Source organism: Cydia strobilella, chromosome Z (assembly GCF_947568885.1).
Source record: "Cydia strobilella chromosome Z, ilCydStro3.1, whole genome shotgun sequence".
NCBI lineage: Eukaryota > Metazoa > Arthropoda > Insecta > Lepidoptera > Tortricidae > Cydia > Cydia strobilella.
This window is the reverse complement of record NC_086068.1, coordinates 603,996-630,201: the sequence shown is the minus strand read 5'-3', so window position 1 is coordinate 630,201 and position 26,206 is coordinate 603,996. Positions and strand designations below refer to the sequence as shown.

The window sequence follows — 26,206 nt, the reverse complement described above, 5'->3', positions numbered from 1 at the left end:
AAAGGGCCATATGTACTGTAAAACGTTGTACGATACACGTGCGAAAAGGTAATTCGCAACTCGTGTCGATTTAAAACACTCCCTGCGGTCGTGTTTTAATTTATCGCCACTCGTTTCGAATTTCCTCTTTTCCGCACTTGTATCGTAAATTACTATTATACAAAGCTACATATTATTGCATTTTAATACCTACCTATCATTTACATTATTAATTAAATTGACTGAGTCACGAACTGCCCCTTTGGCTTTTCGAATCGGCCCTTTAGGTGACTTTAATTTACAGCGAGGGCCGTAAACGAAATGAAAGCAAAGCGACGGCTCGTGAAAATGGCTACAGATTAAAAATCGCCGCTATACTTACTCAACCTCGTAACTGCAACACTCATTTGATGACAAAAACACCCGTATTCCTAATGAAAGAAAAGCGACATTTCCATCAAATGATTGTTGCAGATATGAGGTTGAGTAAGTAGCGACGAAATGCCAATACACTTTAAACACCGACAATATTTAACTGCACAAATTATCTTCAAAATACCGTTACATTAACGTAAAATACTTGCAATTAGTAATTAACTGCTAATTTCAGTAATTGATCGTCAATGAGTACATTGTTACATTTGTAACACGTATGAAATAATTACATTATTTTCTTTTAATGTAAACCGGCCTTCATTGGTCATTCTAATGACCAGCTGCACTTTATTAAGTGATTAAAGTCATTTAAAAAAAAATCGCTTACATCCATACAATAATAAACCTTACGCCTTTAGATTTAGAGCTTATTTTTGCTTGTACAGCGATAGTTAGTAAGTATTCTATACAGGTTGAGCTGTTTTTGGTCATTCGGCTTTTTGCGATCGGTCATTTTCGCCGATGGTCGGACGCCTTCGGGTTTTTTGCGGACCACATCAATTATAGACGTTACATCTTAAGGGGATCCCATGCCCCAATGACCTTCGATTAGAATACCTTAGTTTTCTATTTTTTTTGTAGCTTATCATATTAATAGCAACGGATTTTAGCAATATAGTATCCCATATTTACTTCAAAGTTCATTGTTTGCGAAATATTTGGCATCAAAGTTATACAATTTTAGGCCAAAAAACTGGTTTTCTGGCCATAACTTTTGTGTTAATTAGTTTAAAATTAAAACCTTAGACAAATTTTTAGAGACGTCTAAGACGAACCCAAATATGTAGATTTCGGACAAGTACGATCTTTCACAGCAATCGAGATACGAAAAAAGTGTTTTTTTTAGACAATGTTTAAAACAATCATAAATAAATAAGTATTCATTTTTTTCACAATCCGGTAGACAAAAATGGAGATAAAAGATTGAAGAACCGATAGCCGCTTGTCTTATAATTCTATATGTAGTGCAAAAGTAGGAGATACGATTCAAAACTTGTCAAAAATCGATGAAAACCTCAGGTAGCCCCTTAAGGTGGCTAGTGGTTTGAACGAAATTAGACTTTAGTTTTTATAATATAATGGCTATAGCAGTTTTGTGAACTAAATATTCTGGTATGTATGCCCAAAGATAGATATAACTCCGTAATAGATGGATACAGTCTAAGGAAAAAACGTGCCTCGAAAATCAAGAAAACTTGATTCTCGATCAGAGGGCGCCACTAGCTTTGGCCTACTGTCGTATAGATGGCGTTGACGGAAAACCGGCCAAGTGCGAGTCGGACTCGCGCACGATGGGTTCCGTACCATTACGCAAAAAAAATCACGTTTGTTGTATGGAACTTATGAGAGCCCCACTTAAATATTTATTTTATTCTGTTTTTAGTATTTGTTGTTATAGCGGCAACAGAAATAGATCATCTGTGAAAATTTCAACTGTCTAGCTATCACGGTTCATGAGATACAGCCTGGTGACAAACAGACAGACAGACGGACAGACGGACAGCGGAGTCTTAGTAATAGGGTCCCGTTTTTACTCTTTGGGTACGGAACCCTAAAACAAACTTTAATTCAATTTTAATTTAATTTTTGTATAAAAAAATGGCATTACGAATAATCATAATTATGTATATTCCTTTAAAAATGTATGCTGACATTGTAACAACTTGCAAGAAATAAAAGCCTTTTTTTATTTTTATTTTTTTATTTTACCCAAGGGATTAATACAGATTAATAAGGCTTACATTTCAAGGGTGAAGTGCAGAGGAATATAAAACTTCAAATATAAATCACTACTGTACTATAAACGCCCCAATTAAAAAAATATGCGTCCTGTTTAGCTTTCTGCCACCCTTATTCAGTTTCGTTCCAAAAAAGCGTACGTGGCTTCAGTTTCCTGATGTTACTACGCCTACTTTCGTTTCGTATCGTCTTCACGGGTTATACTGTGGGGTAATGTAGGTACGGGGGAGAGTCGAATTTCGTCCGCTTCGAGGGTTCGCCCTTTAATGAGTCTCTTGACTCTATAGATAGTTGTAGAGCCTTAGGGTTGCAGAGGGTAGCGGCTACCTACTTGTGATCATAGGTCGGTGCTTTGAGGTAGTGAAGAAAGTAGAGGATATATTTATTATTACTGCCCACCTTCCCACTGGACACATTATACTAAAATGGCTAAAATAAGAACTTTATTTATTTATAAATTTACTGGGATTGTGTGAGTAATAAACATAATATTTTTAGTTTAACCTCGTAAGACCCAGGGCAATTATGGCGCTTTTTAAATTTGGAACTTTCTTTTGTTTCTACATGAGTTCAAAATTGGAATTTAATTTGTACTTGTACAAGTACACGGGGACTTACGAGAAGGTGTCCAGTTATTGGAAGGTGGCCAGTTAATAAACGATTTACCCTATATTTAATTAATTTTTATTGCAGGCATGTTTATTTTATAATTACAAGTTGTTAATAATCATTAAATATTTCCGTAATGAGGGCTACCGCGTTTAATTTCGCCGCTAGGGGCGCTAGTGTAGATGGAGGTCTTTCAAAATGTCAAATGCATAGAAGTTTTGGGGTTTTCAAGCTTTTTTATCGGGAATTTTCACTCCTTATTCATAATTGTGGTAAATCTTTGTCCATCTTTGATGAATCATGGTAAACAATAGATATAGCTCAATAAATGTTAGTGGTTTAAAAAAAGTGCCAACTACAATATATGCAAAATTAAACAGGTTAAAAAATGGCACATTTTTAGATGTTAAAATACCTTTGTGTATATTAGAACGTATTGATTTTATAAAAATAAGCATAGAAGAATTTTGAGATCTGTTTTTCTGGACCTACAACATCTACAGTGGCGCCAACTGGTGAGCACAAAAACGGTAGCCCTCACTGGATGTAATATCAATAGTCTGCAATTTAACAATGGCGGTTATCACACTGGATGCGATTTGCACGTCGCTCCGATGTGCGAGCGGGATGTCGCATGATACGCGCATAGCGTTGTCTCGCTCAAACATTTGAGCGACTTGCGAATCGCATCCAGTGTAACAGCCTTCGCATGCCAGTTTCGCCGTTTAAAATAATGAGCCTTAAGTCCAACCTACCAGCATAAATTGTCGCCAATTCCATCCCACGCTGTATTTTCACAGTACAGATTTTCACATATAATGTGTCACTGTCGCAAACATAAAATGTGTCGTTTTCAATCAAACGGCACCACATTGCCGCTTGTCGATAAGGTTGATTTCTAATTGAAGCTATATGGAAATAGCGCCTTACTGACAAGCGATAATAAGTACCCTTTTGGTTGAAAATGGCACAAATGAATCCATAAATTTCCTAAGCGAGAGAAAATCACACAATGAAGTTAAGGCCGTTCGATCGGTTTGCCACTGTCTTTGTCACATCTCGCAAGAAAGAACGGGATACGCGCCAAGTGTCAATTTTGATCGAATTTTGTCGGTTTTTATTTATTTTAAAAACGTTACCTTACAATATCGAAATTCTAAAGCTATGAAATTACTATTTATGTTAAGATTGTTTTTTCTTCTTTTTTTGTTTATAGTATCACATAATAAATAACCGAGTAAAGTAGGATTAAAAGTCTGAGTTAGAGGTTACTTTGGGCATTAATTGTATCGAGCGAAGTGTCATAATTCGTGTATCGGAAGCTATATTGTTAAAGATAATATAGTCAAGAACTACATATATTTTTTCCACATCTACGAATATCAACGCCTCTTAGAAAAACATGATCATAAGGAGATTTTTCGCCTTCTGGCTCAGGGAACCGACTTAATCCATCACAATACGAGTAGATAGCAAGAAGAGTATCCGGCAAGCTCGGTTCTCCATACAAACGTAGTTACGCTCTTATTTTAAAACGACTAACTAGATTGCTCTGAAACTTTGTACTTACATTAGGATAAGGTATATCTACCTAGGTCTGTAATTAGTTTATGTTGCTTCAGATACAATAGTAAAAAAATACAGCGAATTTAAGTTTTTCATACAAAATTTGTTGCCGCTATAACAACAAATACTAAAAAGTACGGAACCCTCGTGAGTTCGACTCGCACTTGGCCGGGTTTTTTTGTTCTTATTTACTGCTAATTTGGTTTGACCAACTATATAACTTCGGCACGGGCGGCGCCGTCGTCGAACCCAAGACACCTGGCAGTTTTTCACGATGTCGATTTTAGTGGCAAAAATGTAAAATTGATAGATTTAGTCGGTGAAATTGTACACCTTTTGTTACCTAATTGAAATAACAAGTACTGGTTTCTATTAGCACGTCTTCTTATCTTACCTTCTATAAGATAAATTTTTTGAAAACAGACTCACTAAATTAGTAATGTTTGCTTTTCTGATGGACGTTAAAACGCGCGTAAAGCACTGATTTTGTCGCTCTTATTTGTAAATTTCGTAAAGTTTGGACGGCTAAACATGGTAATTTTGTATTACACATATCCTGTACTTGACGTTTATCAGACTACATTTTTATTATTATGACTTTGAAGTAGTGTAAATTAAAGTTAGACGAAATCAATTTTCTCCAGAAATTACTTCAAAACAAATGACAATTTCTCTGAAAATCGACTTAATTTCAACGTAATTTTGATACTTAAACAATCTACAACATTTGCTGAAACTATTCTTATACCTATACATCAATTTGTATAATTTACCACCATAAATTTTTGATGAATTTTTAAAAACTGCCCCTTCTTTTCATATATTACCGGTGACGCACGCTCGCGACCTCATTATTAAAAGGCAAGATGAGAAGACGTGCTAATAGAAACCAATACTTGGTATTTAGATATTATGTAATAAAACGTGTATAATTTCAACGGCTAAATCTATCAATTTAAAATTTTTGGCACAAAATCGACTACGGCCTCTTAAACAGGATAGGAGACTTAAATACCACACCCCTTTATATAAGTGTAACATGTTCTAATAAAAGATAACTACGTAATGAATATTAAACGAACGGGTAACGAGGTGTTAACTATAATATATAACATCATAATGTGGTTTGTTATTAGATCGATGACACATCTGTGATATGTTAATTACTTACCTATTTTGTCATATGTAGGTACATTATTGTTTTTTTAATTTCACAGCGCTTTGGATTATTGTTATGCTCTAATAACTAATGGATAAAATAAAAAAAACCGGCCAAGTGCGAGTAGGACTTGTATGGGAGACCCATTTAAATATTTATATTATTCTGTTTTTAGTATTTTATATAGATGTGCATTGTGCACCCGTGCGACCGTGAGGGACAGAACATACGCAATGCGACAAAATTAAAAACACGTTTTAACATTCCTGACAACACCAGAAACAACCTACGTAATTTGGTCGGGTTATTTGCTGCCCCTCCCCCATTTCATCTCTACATTATTATACCTCTATGGTGCATCATATATATTACAATTTACAGGAGGATATTAGGAACTATAGAAAACTGGGGAGGTACCTCCACCTTACAGAAAACCGCAGCCAAATAACACTAGACCCTACTAATAGTGTTGTGTTCCTGCCGGTGAGTAAGGTTGCCAGAGCTCGAGGGTGCGGAGTGTTAGGGTCGGCAACGCGCATGTAACTCCTCTGGAGTTGCAGGCGTACATAGGCTACGGAGACTGCTTAACATCAGGCGGGCCATATGCTTGGTTGTCACCGACGTAGTATAAAAAAAAACTATTAATTACAGCTGAAAGCTGGTCACTTTTGCAACAATTCTGCCATGAGAGATTAGCATCCTTTCCAATCCTTTCTATACCATCCATAGAGGAAGGACACACACTGAAATAAACTGTCAATGTTATTGTCATTATTACTGATAGAGTAGACCTACTGTTGAAATCCATCAATAATGGCGCTGCAGAATCATGACCACATTATCTTGTTAAAGTCAAGTTAGGTAACACGCCGCACGCAGCTATAAGTCAGCTTTATTCTTAAGGTTAATTCATAGTTGCACGCGCCGGAACAATGGTCGTGTCGACAACGAGAATAAGCGCAAAAACGCGAAATATGAGCACCTGACAAAGAAAAGCATTAAGCCGCTATACTTGACCTCGTATCTACAACACTCGGTTTACTAATGTATTGCCAAAAATCGTTTCCCAAAGTATTACTTCCCAAACGAATTTACGCAAATTATCATTTGGCAAAATTTCATTTCGCAAATTTTCATAATCCAACCTAACCTAACCCAACCTAGTACGTCATTTTCATTTCGCAAGTATGGGGTTGGGAAATGAAACTGATGCCATAAGTTTGTTGGGAAGTGAAATTTGCCGAAAAATATTTTGGCTAAACGGCGGTATCCCGCAACACTCATTTGATGACAAAAACACCCGTATTCCGAATGAAAGAAAAGCGACATTTCCATCAAATAATTGTTGCAGATATGAGGTTGAAGTATAGCGACGATTAGGCGCAGGGCTCCGTACGAACAGTGCCGACTCTCCGCTAACTTTCTATGATATTATACAGGTTGTTTTTAAATTTACCCTTTGGGTACGGGACCCTAAAATGGCTAAGCTTATGCAACCTGTCTTAAAGGTTTGAAGGTCGTATCGGGCTGGAACTGCAGGCGGCAGTTCACTTCACAGATTCAGAGGTAGCAAGTTTCTGGACTGCCAACCGTCTAACGCTGCGTCTTACGTAAGCGAACTGTCGCGAACGCGAAGCGAAGCGGCGCGGCGGACCCACGGCGTTCGCGTTCGCAACGAGATCGCCCACGTAGGACATCAAAGGATTGATTCACCCCGCGCCGCTTCGCGTTCGCGTGTTGCTCGCCTACGTACGCTGCGGTGGTTATATGGTTATGGCAATGCTATCGCGGCGAGCGATGGCGGGAAGGAGCGGCAGGGACTGGACATTGCAGCGCGATAGTTTCTAGCCTTTATTAGACGCACACGCTCGACATGCTGCGAGCCGTGTTTGAGGATCATGGACTGGAGCACCGACTACCAATCGAGCGCGCGACGTGTACCTACCGAGCGCGCGACGTGTACCTATCGAGCGCGCGACGTGTACCTATCGAGCGCGCGACGTGTACCTACCGAGCGCGTCGTGTGCGCGTGTTTGTTTGTCAATAAACTTAAAATTACCTGGTTGATAAAGCCTTTGTGTTAATGAATTTTATGGACGTTAATTAGTTTAATTATTTTTTTAATTCAATTTGTTGTTATTAATATTACGTAATGTTTTTTTCTTTTAATGAATTGACCAATTTGTTGTTATTAATATTACGTAATGTTTTTTCTTTTAATTAATTGACGTGTGTTTAGTTAGTTTTAGGTGTGTGTGTTATTTTGTAATCGCGTATGTTTTTGACATGTACGTTTGTAAGTATTAGACGAATTGAATTGAATTGAATTGTAGACCTTGGAGGATTGTAAACCTTGTCACCAATCTCTGTAATTACCACGACTATTCTATCATGCCCGCTGTACACACTCGTCGTGAGACCCCTAGACATGCCGAGAACAAGTGTGTTGCTTCTTGTCTCGTCTCGTCTCGCCCTTTTTAATTAGGTCGGATCGGTGACGAGACTCGGCGAAAGTTTCTGGACAAGTGCTGTATCTACAGCCAGCATCGAAAAATTTCCCCCACTCACCAAGATTCGCGGTCATAATATCCTGGTCCTTCGGCTTTTTCTTCCGCGGCCTTCCTTTCTGTCTAGGCGGCGGCGCGGCGACACCGTTGAAGAACCCCTTATCCTCACCGCCTCGGAACTCGGGGGAGGGGTAGGGGGGGTAGTGGGCGGGGGGCACGTAGGGCCCCGGGCAGAGCTGCGGGGGCCCGGGCACCGCCAGGTGGGGGCCGTACTCCGGCATCGTCTCGTAGTGTAACCTGAGGACGGAGGGTCTTAGAAAGAACAGAAATAAATAGTGATCATCAGCTTCAATTTACAGGTGGGCACAGGTGTAGGAGAGTTCACAGCTGGGCTGAGAGTTTAGCTTTAAACTCCTCATGCAGATTGATGGACTTTTGAATTGTGAATGTAAGCAAATACCTATCAAATTTTATGTTATGAGAAGATGGAAAGATTCGCCACCTTGATTTCAACTCAACAACAACTGAATTGTATTTACAACTGTTCGATCGCAAGAACAAGTTGGTTACAAAACGTATTTACTTACTCCTCTGGCGCAGCGACCCAGTGTGTCTTGGCCTCCAACACGACTGATCGCCACACAACAAAACGTAAAGACACAACACATCTTTGGCTGGTTACATCGACCATTTGAGCTATTGAAACAGAATGCACGTTGCCTCAAGCTGTTATCCGTCTTTGAAGGCCAACTGGTTAAAATATTTTGCTCATTGAGTATACTATGTAAAAAGATTTGTATGGATGTCTCCTGTATGGATGACCTAGATTTATTTAAAAAGATTTAAGGACGCGCTGTGAGAGTCAAGCTTTTATTGTAATTCCCTTGGCTTGATGAAGAGTGTGCTGCAGACACGTGGACCAGCTTCGAGCTCACCTGCAGTAGACCGCCGAGTCCTTGATGCTGAGTCTTCAGGAGTATGCTGCAGACAGAGGCAGGTACGTGAAACACCAGCTCCGAGCTCACCTGCAGTAGACCGCCGAGTCCCTGATGCCGAAGGTGTCTCCTTTGGTGAGGAGTGTGCTGCAGAGCGCGCAGGAAAAGCAGGGAACGTGGAACACCAGGTCCCGGGCCCTCATGACCAACTCCGAGGCTGAGATGGGCGTGTTGCAGCGGGCGCAGCGTTTTGAACCATACAATCTGCGGATAGAGGGGATTTTTACATGACCAGTCTTTCTTTTAAGTTTCATTTAAAATTAAATAATAATTAACTAGAGTCAGACCATGATTCTCTGTAACGATTGTGATAGCACAGACTGTGCAGATGGGATATGATTGTGATGTTACTGTCCGCGCGCCAATTCCGTGCATTCGGAGGTCGAGGAAGTGGGAGGGTGAGCGCCGCGCCCGTACGTACAAAATGAGAGTACTCTGTAACGCCCAACATTCCTCACACTCCTCAGCCGTGCACGGAATTCGCGCGCGGACAGTAGACGTCAAACTTCAACGAAATTATGACGTTTAAAATAACACTTGCAGTTATCTTCGTCTTAGTTGACAGGGTGGCCCTAAAAACGGGCCGACTTATTTTCTGTACCTGTAGCGTTTTTCCCCTTGGGTACGGAACCCTAAAAGAGGAGGACAATCTATGTTTTGATTATTTGCTCGCATTACAGGTGACACCTTATACCAGACATTAGTATATGGATGGTATAGAAAGGATGCACATCTCTTATGGCAGAATTGTTGCAAAAGTGACCGCTTTCAGCTTTAAATAATAGTTCCTAATCTCTCCGGTGGCGCTAGTTAGGCTCTGGGATATAAGCCATATAAGATATAAGGCAACAAATAACCCAACCAAATTACGTAGGTTGTTTTTGGTAGTATTTCGGTGTATGGTGGCGGTGGCGCAGCCTAATTAATGTTTTTTGATGGACACTTTTCATACATAGAGATCTTTATATAGTCTCCATGCATTAGTAGTTCGCGAATGAAAGATTCAAATGAAGTACTTCACTTGATATAACTCGTTCATTCATTAGTTCAGCTCGGACCCATTTAGTTCTTTACTTCAGTTCAGTTTAAAAACCTTTTCATTTACTTGCTCATGTTAAACCATTCATAAATTAATTAATTTGAGTGATTCATATTGAATGAAATTATCTATCAAATTCTTCATTCAACTCAATATATCCGCGAATGAGAGAAATGAAAACAGTACTGTTGATATAGATGGATCTGTTGAGCTACTGAACTAAACTGAACTAGTGAACTAAAAGAGTGAAGTACTTCACAGCGTACGAAAGATGCATAGATACCAATCTTCTTTTCGGTGACACATTTTGCGCATGACTACCGTATACACCGTGTGTTGGTTCTGGTAGCGGTTTAAGGATGACACGTTGGACCGAACCGTGTCCGAGCCAGAGCTTCCGGCGCTTCGTTTTCTATGGAAAGCATCACGTGTCATAGAAAAGTAAGCTCCGGAAGCTACGGCCCGGAAACGGCCCGGTCTAACGTGAGTCATCCTTTATATTGGCCCAATGTGTAAGTTGTGTATACTAAATCCATATATCCATATTCCATATATTATATATTATATATATAATATTATAAATGCGAAAGTCTGTCTGTCTGTCTGTGTGTTACCTCTTCACGCTTAAATCGCTGAACCGATTTAGTTGAAATTTGGTATACAGATAGTTTGAATCCCGGGGAAGGACATAGGATACTTTTTATCCCAGAACTCTCCCCTCAAGGGGGTGATAAGGGGGATGGAAATTTGTATGGGGAATCAATAACCGCTGAACCGATTTAGATGAAACTTTCTATGGGGATAGTTTGAGCTGTGGGAAAGGATATAGAATAACTTTTATCCCCGAAATCATCCCTTAAGGGTGTAAAAAATGGGGTGGAAATGTATAGTGTGGACCAATTTGGGGGTGAAAAAAGGGTGGATTAAAAAGCAGATTTGTTTAAGAATTAAGGTACCCAAATTACTAATTCCACGCAGACGAAGTCGCGGGCAAAAGCTAGTAAACAATAAACCAGTTCTTCAATGTCATTGACCCCCGCAAATACCTAAATAGCTAATAGATACATCATATACGCTAAATTAACATCCAATTCAAAGTTAGTTAAATACAACTTTAAGACGCATAAAAAAGAGTCCGAAATGAAATGACAGATATTAAAATAATTTTAAATCATTCGGGCGTTTTTACAACTCTATATTATATTTATTACTAGCAAGTGTGAGAAAACTGAGAAAAGTTGATACTTTTAACATGTTTTTAGGGTTCCGTACCCAAAGGGTAAAAACGGGACCCTATTACTAAGACTCCGCTGTCCGTCTGTCACCAAGCTGTATTTCATGAACCGTGATAGCTAGACAGTCGAAATTTTCACAGATGATGTATTAATTTTAATAACAAAACTTCCGTGAGACACAGACATTAAATTAAGACTGTTATTAATATTTAAAATACTTTTAGTAGTAAATAGATATTAGAAAACCAGAACTTCAGCGCAGGATGTAACTCAAATTAGTATTGTTTTCAATCTGACTCCACGAGACAGGCATAGCCTAGTGTGGCAGTCATAGTGTAAGAAAAACTGTACAGCTGTATTTTATTTTATTTTTATTTTAAATATATGATATAGGTAGATCATTTATATTGTTTGTATTTTTATATTTATCCCAAATAGTTCTAAGATACCCTCCGGCCCGGGGTGCCACAGAAAACCAGCGCTGTGGTATTTATTTATACCAGAGCATATGCTCAGTGGCGTCCTTTTGTAGCCACTATAGCGGCGCCAAAATTTGTTGTTATTCATTAACCCTTACCTTACTCCTTTTTCTATAACTACCATTGTACCTAGCTTTAAGTGTTTAGTGAGTAAGTTCTTTTTTGCAACTGAGGTGGCGCTGTTTGTAGAAGGTCTTTACAATAAATGTCTTTTCTTTCTTTCTTTCTTTCTTTCTTTCATGTATTACTGTTGCAGCTATAACAACAAATATTAAAAAGTACGGAACCCTCGGTGGGCGAGTCCGACTCGCACTTGGACGGTTTTTATAATATGTATGCTAGTTTTAAAGTATCTATGGACCACTAGTCTGAAATAAAGTTTTTAATTACATTTCATTTTGTTCGTCGCTATTTATATTTGACAAAGATAGATATAACTCCGTAATAGATGGATACAGTCTAAGGAAAAAACGTGCCTCGAAAATCAAGAAAATATGACTCTCGATCAGAGGGCGCTACTAGCTGTGGCCTACTGTCGTATAGATGGCGTTGACGGTTTCGTTTGTTATTTAACAATTTTTACGCATATCAGTGAAAGAACATCGGTCAAAATCATAAAAATAATTAATGCAAACAAAAAAAACATTTATGTATATTTAAATACATTTTATCGTATTTTTATAAATATTTATTTTTAGTTTTAAAGTGTGTCGACAGATGGCAGTGAATTTACTGTGGTTACAAAATTTATGACAGTACCGCTCTAGGCTCTAGTATAAGTTACTCAATGCTGTGTACAAATATGAGGCTCGGATAATTAATAACGATACGCATCTGGCGGAGCGGAGCGGAGGGGTACCGGGAACCGGTAGCCCACATTCCAACACTGTCATTTATAGGAAACTCACCAAATTCTTGAATTACCTACTAGTTAACAGGGCTGACAGGTCTATAAATACATACACTTAATAGTCACTTTTTTGTATGCACTGAAAAAATATAACCAAAAGATCTCCGGAAAGCTCGGTTCTCCATACAAACGTAGTTCCGCTCTCATTTTAAAACGACTGGCTAGATTGCTCTGAAACTTTGTACTTACAATAGGATAAGCTATGTCTGTAATAAGCTGGCGGTTTTCTCGCACAACGTATCAGCATTGCGATACAGCGGGGAAATGCCGCCAGCATCCTTGGTACAATGCCTCAAGGGCCTATTTTAGATTTAAGCTAGTTATTAATTTCGTTTACGCAGTACCACTGTATATATCTTGTATGTAAATAAATGATAAAATATATGTCTGTAATTAGTTTATGTAGCTTCAGACCTTAAAAAAATACAGCGAGTTTAAGTTTTTCATACAAAACTTGTTTTTGCTCTATTTCGTTTGTTTTATAAACTGGAGCTATATAAACTAATTTCAGACCTAGATATACCTCATGTCATTGTATGTGCAAAGATTCGTTACAATTCAACACGTAATTTTAAAATGAGAGCGGAACTACGTTTGTATGGGAAGGCGCAATTCGGCCGAGCTTGCCGGGACTCTTTTTTGTGTACAACGGGACTGAATCGCGTATGTTAGTTTTAAGATTTACCTCCGACGTTTCGAGGACGGCGTTGTCCCCGCCGTCTCGTTTAGTTTAGGAGTGTTTTCAAAAGGGCTTATTTCCCTATGACCTATACATAAATATTAAGCCCTTTTGAAGACATTCCTCATTTAATAATGTGTAGCAATCGTGAAAGTTTAAATCAGTATATTTTTGCTTTCGTATGTTAGGATGTTCTCCTCTCCTCCAGGTCGCAATTAGGGTTGTCACTGTTGACATACTATAGTATATTTTACTATATTTGGCCTCCGTATGTTTTAATAAAGGAGAGGTAGAAACGGGAGTTGGAAGGGGCAGACCTCGGCGGACTTTTTCTGATCAGATCGGGGAAATCCTGAAGAAAGGCCAGGTCAAGAGCACCCTAAACCGGCGAGCGTGTATGAGGAATGTTATGAAAGTGAAGGAAGCGAAAGAGGTATGTCAGGATCGTAGCAAGTGGAAATCCGTGGTCTCTGCCTACCCCTCCGGGAAATGGGCGTGATTATATGTATGTATGTATGTTTTATTAAATACGAAACACATAAACAACACTGAAAACTAGAACAACAACCGAAAAAATATGTAAGAAATTAAGAAATACTTTATCTTTTCTGTGTATACTCTATTTTTTGATCCTTTAAACATAATATATACTAATCGCACTTAAACTATCGTGAGACATATTTCAAAATATTTATCAGTACGGTTTTTACTCACTATTATTTTTAGTTAGACATGTTTCGGATTCTTTGGGAATCCATCCTCAGGCACGAGTGTCCGCGGCGGTTGTACGTCGTGCACGAGGCGGGCGGCGCGGCGCGGGCAGTGCACGACGTACAACCGCCACGGACACTCGTGCCTGAGGATGGATTCCCAAAGAATCCGAAACATGTCGCCAAAAGCGACTAAAAATAATAGTGAGTAAAAACCGTACTGATAAATATTTTTATAATATATACAAATCTATGCTTTAAACCGCCAAATACTATATATCTCAAAAAACCGGCCAAGTACGAGTCGGACTCGCGTTACAAGGGTTCCGTACGCACATTACACAATTTTTAACAATGTATTTTTTATGTGAAATTGTATTATTTCAAGTACCGTCAATCGGGGTGAATAGGGATGGCTGGGGTGAATAGGGATAACTTAAAATGTGATTTACCTGTCATTATCCTAATAACTACCCACATAAAAACATAAAAGTGTAGAGCAATACGAGCAGCAGCGCTTAGAAGACTTGGATGCTAAGCGCCATCTCCGTAAGACGCGCCCGAAGCCTTCGTACGCCTACACCTACAATTCAGCCGGCCAGCTCCATTGCGTACCATGCAATCGCATCTTCAAAACCATGACCATGATTGCGGACAGGGTTGATAGCCTATATATAAATAACTGCTGCATGATTCATGTTCGCAGGAATGGGTAGGTGGGCAGATTTTCTTTAAAGTGGTTTTTGAGAAAATCTGCTTACTTATTTATTTTAAAAACTAGAATTTTATATAGTTAGCTAGTCAGTAAATAATTATGTATATACTAACATTAGCCTTAAGATAAAACTGTCACTAACACAAATTGATCCAAGTTGGTCCTTAATAAATGAATTTATTATTATATTATTTATTATAAAACAAAGTTTGGCTTCGCAAGCCACATTAGAGCGTTCCATGTTTCCCATTAAAAACGGTTGGAGTCGCCGTCGTCGGACACGGCGAGGAGGACATTAATTATTATTTTTTTCGCATCGCACTGCACCCACCTTAAAAAATTATGTTTGGCCCAGTGGTTGACTGGTAGAGAATGCCTCAAGGCATTAAGTCCGCCTTTTGTACTTGTTCTTGTGCAATAAAGTTTAAAATAAATAAATAAATAATAAACTACCCACACAGATTGTATTGTAACAAAAATCTAAATAAAAAGTAGACTGACCAACCCAGTCGCATTTCAGCCTAGCGGTTTTTTTCTCCTACCTAGTTACCTAAGTCACGTCAGCAGCCTCCCTCCTCCTTCCTTCCCTTCCTTTACTAGTGAAGTGGTCGTGGGTTCAAGTCACACCCAAGACAGTGAATGTTTCCACTTTAAATTTACATTATTTAAAAATTCACGATACAAAAGTAAGTAAGTAAAGTTAAAAGTAAGTAACTTGGCGGTTCAAATCCCACCCAAGACAGTGATATTTCCGCTTTTTTTAGGGTTCCGTACCCAAAGGGTAAAAACGGGACCCTATTACTAAGACTCCGCTGTCCGTCTGTCTGTCTGTCACCAGCTCACCAGTCACCAGGCTGTATTTCACGAACCATGATAGCTAGACAGTTGAAATTTTCACAGATGATGTATTTCTGTTGCCGCTATAACAAATACTAAAAAGTAGAACCATCGGTGCGCGAGTCCGACTCGCACTTGGCCGGTTTAGTTCTAAGCTGAATAACATCGTTCGCAAACGTTTCTGTTTGATACAAAATTAATTTTAAATAATGTATAGAAACAGGCAACCCTGTTGGATCGCGATAGCTGGACCACACGGACGTCTCACTCGGGTTCGAACCTATCTCCCATCAGCTGCTTAAATCAGCCCACACCACTAAACCACTCATTCTGGACTGTATTCCATTAACATAAGGCTCAAATTAGTTGGACCTTTGGTGACATTCCGTTTTAAAGAGTTAAAGTATTTTCAATATAAAAGCTTTAATTGCAAGCATAGCTAAGGTCGACCAAGCTTGTTCTGCAAGACTTTTGTAATGAAAAAGTGTGGGAATGTCTTCATAAAAGTCAAATTTCTATGAACATGTGACGTGTATATGACACCCCATACTTTGTTGTGTTAAACTCGGCGCAGTATTAGCTTATAGGGTTCCCCCACATATATTATGTTGACGCCCATAAAACCTTTAAGAGGCCCACTGACTATCAGTCCGCCGGGCGATATCGGTCTGTCAGTTAGAACAAAAATTCGAACGAAAAACAGGCCGATATCGTCCGACGGACTGATAGTCAGTGGGGCCCTTTACGTCTGCGCAAAAGGAGCTATGAAGTCGTCGTTCGGCCACAGAATAAGTAATAGTATTATCAAACAGAACGGCCACGCACCGCCCCGCCCCGACTCGCATTACCTCGCCCCGCGACAGCAGATTGACGGCCGTTTGCCGGCCGCTCAGTACTATTTTGAAGCAACTTACTCCCACTATGACGCATGACGCGTGTACAGACGTGCCGTTCACACATAGAAACGCAAGTTATTTTTGATGTATAGCGTGTCCGCCCTGTCGTTCGGCTCTGCCGACGCGAATCGGAATCTATTCACGGGAATACGGCCATTTGCCGAAAAGCTCTTCGTCTTCGCATCCGCAAACTTTCAATTTAGCAAGTAGCAAGTATCAGGGCCTCATGAGTTACCAGAAGGTGTCGTTGACCATTGTAAGTAATGTCAACATCACTGCAAATTTGAGAAAAGTTAAAAATTACGATGCACTCCAACTTTATACACGTAGGCACTAAGATTAGATTAGATGATTAGATTAGATGATTTATTTCATGAAAGACAATTACATAATAAGTTTGCATTAATGTCAAAAATATAAGAATATCTATCATGATCGACAAAATAAAAATAAAAATAATAGCAATACTAATGAAAATAAAATTATAGCTCCAATAAGGATTGTCAACACAATAACAATAAGTAAGTAGATAAATACTTACAAATCCAAAATATAAGTAAATTTACAATGTCAAAACTTAGCTTAACTGTTAGCTTATCGTTCCAGAATATATTATAGGTTATTATATGAATGTAGATAAAACTATGGATGGTATAGAAAGGATGCCAATCTCTTATGGCAGAATTGTTGCAAAAGTGACCGCTTTCAGCTTTAAATAATAGTTCCTAATCTCTCCGGTGGCGCTAGTTAGGCTCTGGGACATGAGTATAACATGTAAGGCAACAAATAACCCGACCAAATTACGTAGGATGTTTTTGGTAATATTTCGGTAGGTATGGTGGCGCCGCCTAATTACTGTTTTTTGATGGACTTTTTTCATACATAGAGACTTGGCTCCTTTATATAGTCTCCATGGATAAAACGTTGCATACACGCGCGAATATAGGCAATTCGAAACTCTCGAGTCGATTTAAAACACTCCTTTCGCTTGTTTAATCAACACTCGTTGCCAAATGAACTGTATCGTAGGATAGATGGATACAGTCTAAGGAAAAAACGTGCCTCGAAAATCAAGAAAATTTGATTCTCGTTCAGAGGGCGCTACTAGTTTTGGCCTACTGTCGTATAGATGGCGTTGACGGTTCCGTTTGTTATTTAACAATTTTAACGCATATCAGTGAAAGAACATGGGTCAAAATCATAAAAATAATTAATGCAAATAAAAAAAATCATTTATCCATATTTAAATACATTTTATCGTATTTTTATAAACATTCATTTTTAGTTTTAAAGTTTGTCGACAGATGGCAGTGAATTTACTGTGGTTACAAAATTTACTATGACAGTACCGCTCTAGTATAAGTTATTCTATATCGTAGGCTAATTATTTTTCTCATGCAGTGCTAAAACCTCAAAGCCTATGTCATTAACCGTGATTCGCGCGGCTCCGTCACGCTCGGCGTACGCTCGACGCGCAAATGATCGTAAATTCGCGCCGACAAAGTTATCTATGCACGAATGCCGGGGTGTAAGCGGGACGGCGATAAACACTGTTATCTTCACGCCGGGGTGTAAGCGGGACGGCGATAAGCGCTGTTTATGAGGACGCTGTGTTGCTATAAATAAAAAAATAAAATTCGTTTATTTTCAGACAACTCATAGGTCCATAGCATTGTTAGTAAGTTCTTAACTAAAAATTAAAACTAAAATTATTAAAATTATTAATACTAAATACTAAAAAAAAAAAAAAAAAAAAAAAAAAAAAAAAAAAAAAAAAAAAAAAAAAAACTAAGACAAAACATATAAGATGCGGCCACCCCCTCCGCCGCTTCATGCATCCCGTGAACTCCTTCTCATAACATGCAGATCCATGAAGCGGCCGAGGACGGGCGAGTCCAGCCTGTCCGCTATCATCTGCAGGATGCTGTTGCCGCTCCCTCGCACACGTCGTATAACGGACGCCGACTTTTTGCGTATTATAGCATAAAAATCGTCGACGGCCGCATCTGCAAACATGCCCGACGCGCTGCAATAACGAGGGAGCCGCATCAGGGCCCTGAATGCGTTATTGTATTGCACTCTTAGTGCATTGTACGCCCGCTGCGTAAAACTGACCCATAGACCACTCGTGTAAAAACTTTGGCAGTACGCTCTAAAAAGAGATAGTTTTACAGGTGCACTACAGCGAGTGAATCTATGCGCCAGCATATTGCCGCGAACGGACAATGACCTTCGCTCACGTTCTATATCCTTATCATCTTTAAGGTCTTCGGTTAGCACATGGCCCAGATATTTGAACTGTGACACTCGCTTCAAAGGCATACCGTTTAAAAGAAGTGGTGGAATGTATAGTGGCAACTTGTTCTTACCTTTGAAAATCATGAACTCACTTTTTTTCACGTTATACCTTAAGCCGTGTGCATCCGCATACCTTTCACATATTTTAATCAGCTTTTGCAGTCCATAGAATGACGGACTGAGTAGCACCATATCGTCCGCATAACTTATATTATTTACGCTGATATTATCAAGGCGGCAACCGATATGAATGCCACTCAGCTCGCCAATCAGCCGATCAACATACAGGTTAAACAACCGAGGCGAAGTTAACCCTCCCTGCCTCACACCACAGCTGAGTGAGTACTCATCAGAATACACATTTGCCCACCTCACCTTGTTCTTTTGATTACCATACCAATATGAAAAAAGACTGACAACCTCGGGTGCCACGCCTGTCTCCCTTAACTTGTTCCAAAGTATATCGTAAGACACGAGATCAAAGGCTTTGGACAAGTCTAGGAAACATGCGTATATAGGCGATTTTCTATTGATATAGTAATCAACAGTGTGCTTCAGCGTTAGGATTGCGCATTCAGTACCTAAACCTTCTTGAAAACCAAACTGCGCATTACACAGTTTTGTATGTTGACTAAGATGCACGTCCAGTATTTTATCTAACACCTTAGCAACAACTGTAGCGAGTGAGATGGGGCGATAGTTCGCTCTGTCCGATATGTCACCTGTCGAGTTTTTTATCAGCGGCGTCACAACAGTTCTCATTAGGTCACAAGGTAAATATGAGTGGCGTAAACAAAAGGTAAAGAGCATAGATAAGACTCTGTATAGATGCGGACCTGCGTGCTGTAGATGTTCTATACTTAGCCCATCGTGTCCCGGAGACTTACCCCTTTTCATGCATTTTATAACCCGGCACACCATTGTACTTGTTACTTCAAAAACCGGACTCATTGTAGTGTCCAATGGATTGAGCACCGCGCATGAATTTAGGGGTGAGTCTACCTTAAAAAATTGCCCAAACATATTGGCAATGTTCACGGGATCGCTAATACCATCAACACTGACAGGCAGAGACACTTTACCATTCAACTTTTTTTTTTTTCGTGTTTTTCCAAAATTTATTGAACTGCTTAGACGCATGTTGCGAGGCAAGAATATCCATGTCAATTTGCTCTTGATTGACTTGGCAAAACTTAAGCCTAGATTTAAATATTTTTCTACTACGGCACATAGCCTCATAAACAGGCCCACACCGTGGTCTATTATGCAAAACATATGTGCAAAAATCCAGCCTAGCTTGTTTATGTGCCACTGACACATGCCTATTCCAACCCCGCAGACATCTATTTCTATTCCCTACTTTAGCAGGTTTTTTAGTACATGACTCTATAGCCGCCTGCCTTAGAGTATTAATAATATTCTCATAATATTTTTCTATAATTTCCTTATGTGTAACATCTTTACAAAATTTATCCGCACACAATTGAAATTCCGAAGGAAACTCTATTAATTTTAATTTATTGTTACATATGTTGCTGTAGTTTTCAATTTCATCGGTATTTCTCAAGCCCCAAATAACATATTTATTACAGTTGTCAATGCTTATTTGTAACTTACTTCTAATATTACCTAAATCACACTCAACGCGCAATGGGAAATGGTCCGACCAGTACACGTCATACAAAACTTCGATATTTTTTATAGTGTTCCAAGCTGATTTGCTAACTATACAGTGGTCGAGCCATCTCTCACAACCGTGCGCCTCGCTTACGTAGGTATAAGTATTAGAGCCCATACCTAACTTCACAAGATCCGCACAAACCCATTCATTTTCACAACAAAAATTGAGTAGTTCCCCTCCGAAGGACGCTGAAGGATGCGCGTTTAGATCACCTAGTATATAAATATTTTCAATACTACTGTCCTGCACTAACGCATACAACTCACCCAAACATTGTGTAAACAAAGGCAAATTGTCCCACTGGTCCGTCGGCATATACACACACATTATCAAGATTTCAGTCTGGCCAGATGTTACCGCTCTTATCGCGCAGATTCGATCACTACAACACTTAACCACCGACACATTCCGGAGTACACTGCTTCGCCACAATAACGCCACACCTCCATGAGGACGACCGCGAAGAATACCCGACGTTACATCGATTGCTGATTTACCCGTATAGTTGAAGTCTTTGTCAATGCTGCCAAGAAACGCCAGGTCGTGAGGCATCAGCCAAGTCTCTTGTAGTGCTACAACGTCCGCACTCTTACACAAAGACTGTACGCAACTTACGCTTCGCTTGATGTTTTTACAGTTGTAACTTATAAATATATTATTTTTCACTTCACTTGTTGTTGATGAATTCATTTATCCTTATATTTATACTTATGATACGTTTAACGTCACGCTGTCACTCTTCTCGCTCGGCCGCTTCGCTTTAAAATCTTGAAAGCGCCTAACTGTAACTCCCGCCGGCCACAGCGAGTTATCCATAAAAGTGTCCAATTTTTCACTTGACACGTACATTTTATATGACTGGTAATCTCTTGGCTTACGTGTGTTTATTTTAAACATCAACACCCTCTCGTTAGTCTTCTCGTGAATATAGTCGATCACGTCGTTAATCACTACGTCATTGTGAACATTAGACACAAACAGAGGTACTCGCACGTTCGCCGCTTTAAACTTCATATTCCCAACGGGTTTTCCTTCACAGCCTATAATCCTATTTCTCAATCTCTTTCTTTGTGCCGTTTTCCATTCTCCGTCCATTTCTGGTGATTTCCAGACCTTTTCGCTACCTGCCATTTCCGCAAAAGATATTTTTTTCGATGCAATTGATAGGTTATCCTCGTTAACATTTGTAGAAACCGTCTCATTTGAGAAGGTTGCACAGTTGTCTTTCATAGGATTTTGCACCTTAAGACCTTCTCGTACATTTGGTTCTTGTTTACGTTGGGGCGTGGACGGAGGCGAGATAGATTTATTTCCTAACTCATTAGGTGATGAGTGCGACGGAGACCGCCTCGCTTCCTGTCCCTTACGCGACAAGGAGGGCGAATGCTGTGGCTCTGCCGGCTCGGTAGTTATGAGCTGCGATGAGTCATTCTCATTATTGCAAAAATTAACGGACATTACCGATTTACTACTTTCATTATGGTTTAAAAAACCCATCGGGCCGCTATCTAACATATTACACGCACCTCTCCTCGCGTTGACATTAATCTGGCCCTTTAAAAATGATCCATATTTGTCATTGTAATTGAAACACCTAGTTTCCAACTCGTCTACTCTTTTGTTTGTTGCATACAAACTCTTAATTTCCACAATGTCTGATTTCAGCCGTATTATGTCTTTTAATAAAGACGTTACATCAACATGGTCAAAAGTAACCGGGGGCAACTTGTTCAGTTCCCTAGCAACAAAAATCGGGAGCACTTCCGGATCAGTTTCCAGGAACACACGAATTATGTCCTCAAGATCTCGCTGCATTTTGCCCTCTTTTCGACGTGAAATCATCTTCTTTTGGCTTTTCATAACATCGAACAGCAGAGATTTTGCTGCGACCACTTCCTCTTCATTAAAAGCAGACGCGCATATCCGCATCATACTTTCCATATCCATGACGTGAACTTTATTCTGGATAAATGTTAGCAGCTCGGAAATCACAATGTTGCAGCTGGCACATTTCACAGTTTTAGAAGACGACATTTTGATAATATACGACTAATGCATTGCGCACACGCCCGATCGAGACCGCGTTCGCTCGCTCGCTATGTTGTCCTAGTACATTTACATAGACTGCGTCTAAGCTAACTTTGCACGGACTTGAACGGGAACTATGGATGGTATAGAAAGGATGCCAATCTCTTAGGGCAGAATTGTTGCAAAAGTGACTGCTTTCAGCTTTAAATAATAGTTCCTAATCTTTTCGGTGGCTCTGGGACATGAGTATAACAATGAACCATATAAGGCAACAAATAACCCGACCAAATTACGTAGGTTGTTTTTGGTAGTATTTCGGTGTATGGGGGCGCCGCCTAATTACTGTTTTTTGATGGACACTTTTCATACATAGAGATTTGGCTTCTTTATATAGTCTCCATGAACGGAACAAAGTGAGTGTCAATAAACGGCATATTTTCATAGAAATTTGACATGAGTATACCACACTTTGTCATTGCAAAGCCAACAGAAATAGTACTGACTGAGCGGCCGGCAAACGGCCGTCAATCTGCTGTCGCGGGGCGAGGTAATTCGACACGTGGCGGGGCGGTGCGCGGCCGTTCTCTATAATAATACTATTACTTATTCTGTGGTAATGTCAAACCTCGTATTATATATGTTAGAATGGCGTTAAAAGTGTATTTTGTTCGGTTCAATTCGCCGCGGCATGCATAACAATAGAGTTTATTTGTAGCCAATACGTTCCGGTGTGCGAATGGCGTATTAACGATGCCGAATATTGGTTTCGGTGGAAATGGAAACTACTGCTGCAAATAAAATATTAATATTAATATTTGTAGTTTAACCTGAGACTTCGCCCGTGTAGTTTTTGCACTTTTTTGTTCGCTTAAGGGGTATCCCATGCCCCAATGACCTTCGATTTGAATTCCTTAGTTTTCTAATGTTTTTTGTAGCTTGATATTAAGAGCCCGGTTACGATTTTAGTCGCAAAAATGCAAAATTGATAGATTTAGTCTGTGAAATTGTACACCTTTTGTTACCTAATTGAAATAACAAGTACTGGTTTCTATTAGCACGTCTTCTTATCTTGCCTTTTATCAGATCAATTTTTTGAAAACAGACTCACTAAATTAGTAATGATTTTATTTCTGATGGACGTTTAGGTAAACGCGCGTAAAGCACTGATTTTGTCGCTCTTATTTGTAAATTTCGTAAAGTTTGGACTGATAAAAATAGTAAATTTGTACTTCACGTTTATCAGATTACATTTTTGTTATATGACTTATAGTTCGAGGTAATGAAAGTTAAACGAATTCAATTTTCTCCAGCAATTACCTCAAAACAAGTGAAAATTTCTCGGAAAATCTACTTATTTCCGATCCCATATTTACTTTAGTTCATTGTTTTCGAGATATTTGGCATTAAAGTTGAACAATTTTAGGCCAAAAACCTGGTTTTCTGCCCGATTTTTCCGGTTTTTTCGTCATAGAATGTGGTGTTTTTACACGCTTTTATTTAAGCTTCACTGCGTATATACCTTTGTATATATATATATATATGGGACATTTTCTATGAAAAGGGACCTTATTGTCGATGGAGCTTACGCCATTATTAACGATGCTCCGATATAAATACAATGCCGCGCGTAAGCGCCATCGACAATAAGGTCCCTTTTCATAGAAAATGCCCTATATATAGTGCTTCAAATCTTGTAACTAAAATTTGAACCACTTCCCGATATCTGATTCAGTTGAAATTTGGAGTACTGTCGTAATTCCGGTGACAATGCAATAATATGCTAACATGGAGGTGTTCTGATGATGCAGCCGGTAGGTAGCCAAAGGAACTCCTCGATGGAAAAACACAAACACATCAAGTTTAGGCTCATTAGAAAGGTCTCAAGAATTCCTCGATAGACATGCAAATGAGAAGAAGCACAGTCAGCAATAAAAGTGTGTCGCAAAAAAAAAATTTGACAGTTACTTGTTAGTTTTTAGGGTTCCGTACCCAAAGGGTAAAAACGGGACCCTATTACTAAGACTCCGCTGTCCGTCTGTCCGTCTGTCCGTCCGTCTATCCGTCTGTCCGTCTGTCACCAGGCTGTATCTCATGAACCGTGATAGCTAGACAGTTGAAATTTTCACAGATGATGTATTTCTGTTGCCGCAATAACAACAAATACTAAAAACAGAATCATATAAATATTTAAATGGGGCTCCCATACAACAAACGTGATTTTTTTGCTGTTTTTTTTCCGTAATGGTACGGAACCCTTGGTGCGCGAGTCCGACTCGCACTTGGCCGGTTTTTACATCACGAGAGTGTATTATCTACTCTTTGGCAAAGCGTTTTGTATAGTTTATCGCAAACATTTAACAAACAAAAAGGCGTTGCAGATGTTCCGGTGAGATTATACCCTGTAACGCTTGTTGCGCTTGCGCATAGATGCAGGATAGGTACCACTGTCAGAGCTTAGTGGTTAAGCCGAGACTAAGAGATCGCGGGTTCGAATCTAGCCTCGAATTATGGAGCTATACGCAATACAGCTGTAAAAACCTGAAAGTGATTTTTGGCCAGTACTGTACATGAGGATTTTTAATTTTTAGGGTTCCGTACCTCAAAAGGAAAAAACGGAACCCTTATAGGATCACTCGTGCGTCTGTCTGTCTGTCCGTCTGACACAGCCTATTTTCTCCGAAACTACTGGACCAATTAGGTTGAGATTTGGTACACATATGTAAGTTTGTGACCCAAAGATGAACATGTAACCTAAACAAATTAATTTTAAACACGGGGGCAACTTTTGGGGGGTTAATGAGAAAATTAAAAAATAAAGCTTGTCAAACTATATCGTGTTACAAATCAAATGAAAGAGCTCATTGTGAGAATCTCAAATATATTTTTAATTCAATTAAGTACAATTATAGCCAGTAATAGTACCAATGTACAGTCGCCATCAGATATATCGGAGCGGCCGAGGTGCTCACAAATATCTGAACACGCCTCTATTGTCAAGGCGTTAGAGTGCGTGTTCAGATATTGTGAACACCTCGGCTGCTCTGATATATCTGATGGCGACTGTACCTATAATAACTTGGGCTAGACTAGAGTAAACATAATATAATAAACATAAGTATACAACAAGTAATTGAAAAGAGATTGCATGTAGCGGATATGAGAATGTTAAGGTGGATGTGTGGCGTGACGAGAATGGATAGGATAAGGAATGAGTATATAAGAGGAAGCCTGAAAGTTGCACCCATAACAGAAAAAGTAAGGGCAAATCGCCTAGCATGGTACGGGCATGTGATGCGGAGGGATGAAAGTCATGTGACGAGAAAGGTATTAAGAATGAATGTGGAGGGAAGTACGAGGAGAGGAAAACCGAGGATAAGGTGGATGGACTGTGTGAAAGATGATATGAAACTAACGCAAGTGAATGATGAGATGACGGGTGACAGAGATGTATGGAAGAAAAAGACATGCTGCGCCGACCCCAAGTGAATGGGACAAGGGCAAGCGAATGATGATGATACAATAAGTAATAGAGTAAATATAAGTATAATACAACAGGGTCAAATTTAATAGAGGTTGCAGACGCAAAAAGACCAGCCGGGCGGCCAATGCTGCGCTTTAAGGGGCTACCTGAGGTTTTCATCGATTTTGACAAGTTTTGAATCGTATCTCCTACTTTTGCACTACATATAGATTTATAAGACAAGCGGCT

General features: G+C 39.4%; 1 protein-coding gene across 2 annotated transcripts in view; it reads right to left on the bottom strand.

Annotated features, from left to right (window-relative positions):
- Nucleotides 1-26,206, bottom strand: part of LOC134754558 (protein apterous-like) — a 130,831-nt gene that overhangs the window by 45,318 nt on the left and 59,307 nt on the right. For both annotated transcript variants that reach the window (XM_063690870.1, XM_063690871.1), the window contains exons 3-4: nucleotides 9,021-9,194; nucleotides 8,057-8,292 (exon numbers count right to left, since the gene is read on the bottom strand). In XM_063690870.1, coding sequence (XP_063546940.1) covers nucleotides 8,057-8,292; nucleotides 9,021-9,194 — 410 coding nt within the window. The remainder of the gene's footprint in view (nucleotides 1-8,056; nucleotides 8,293-9,020; nucleotides 9,195-26,206) is intronic.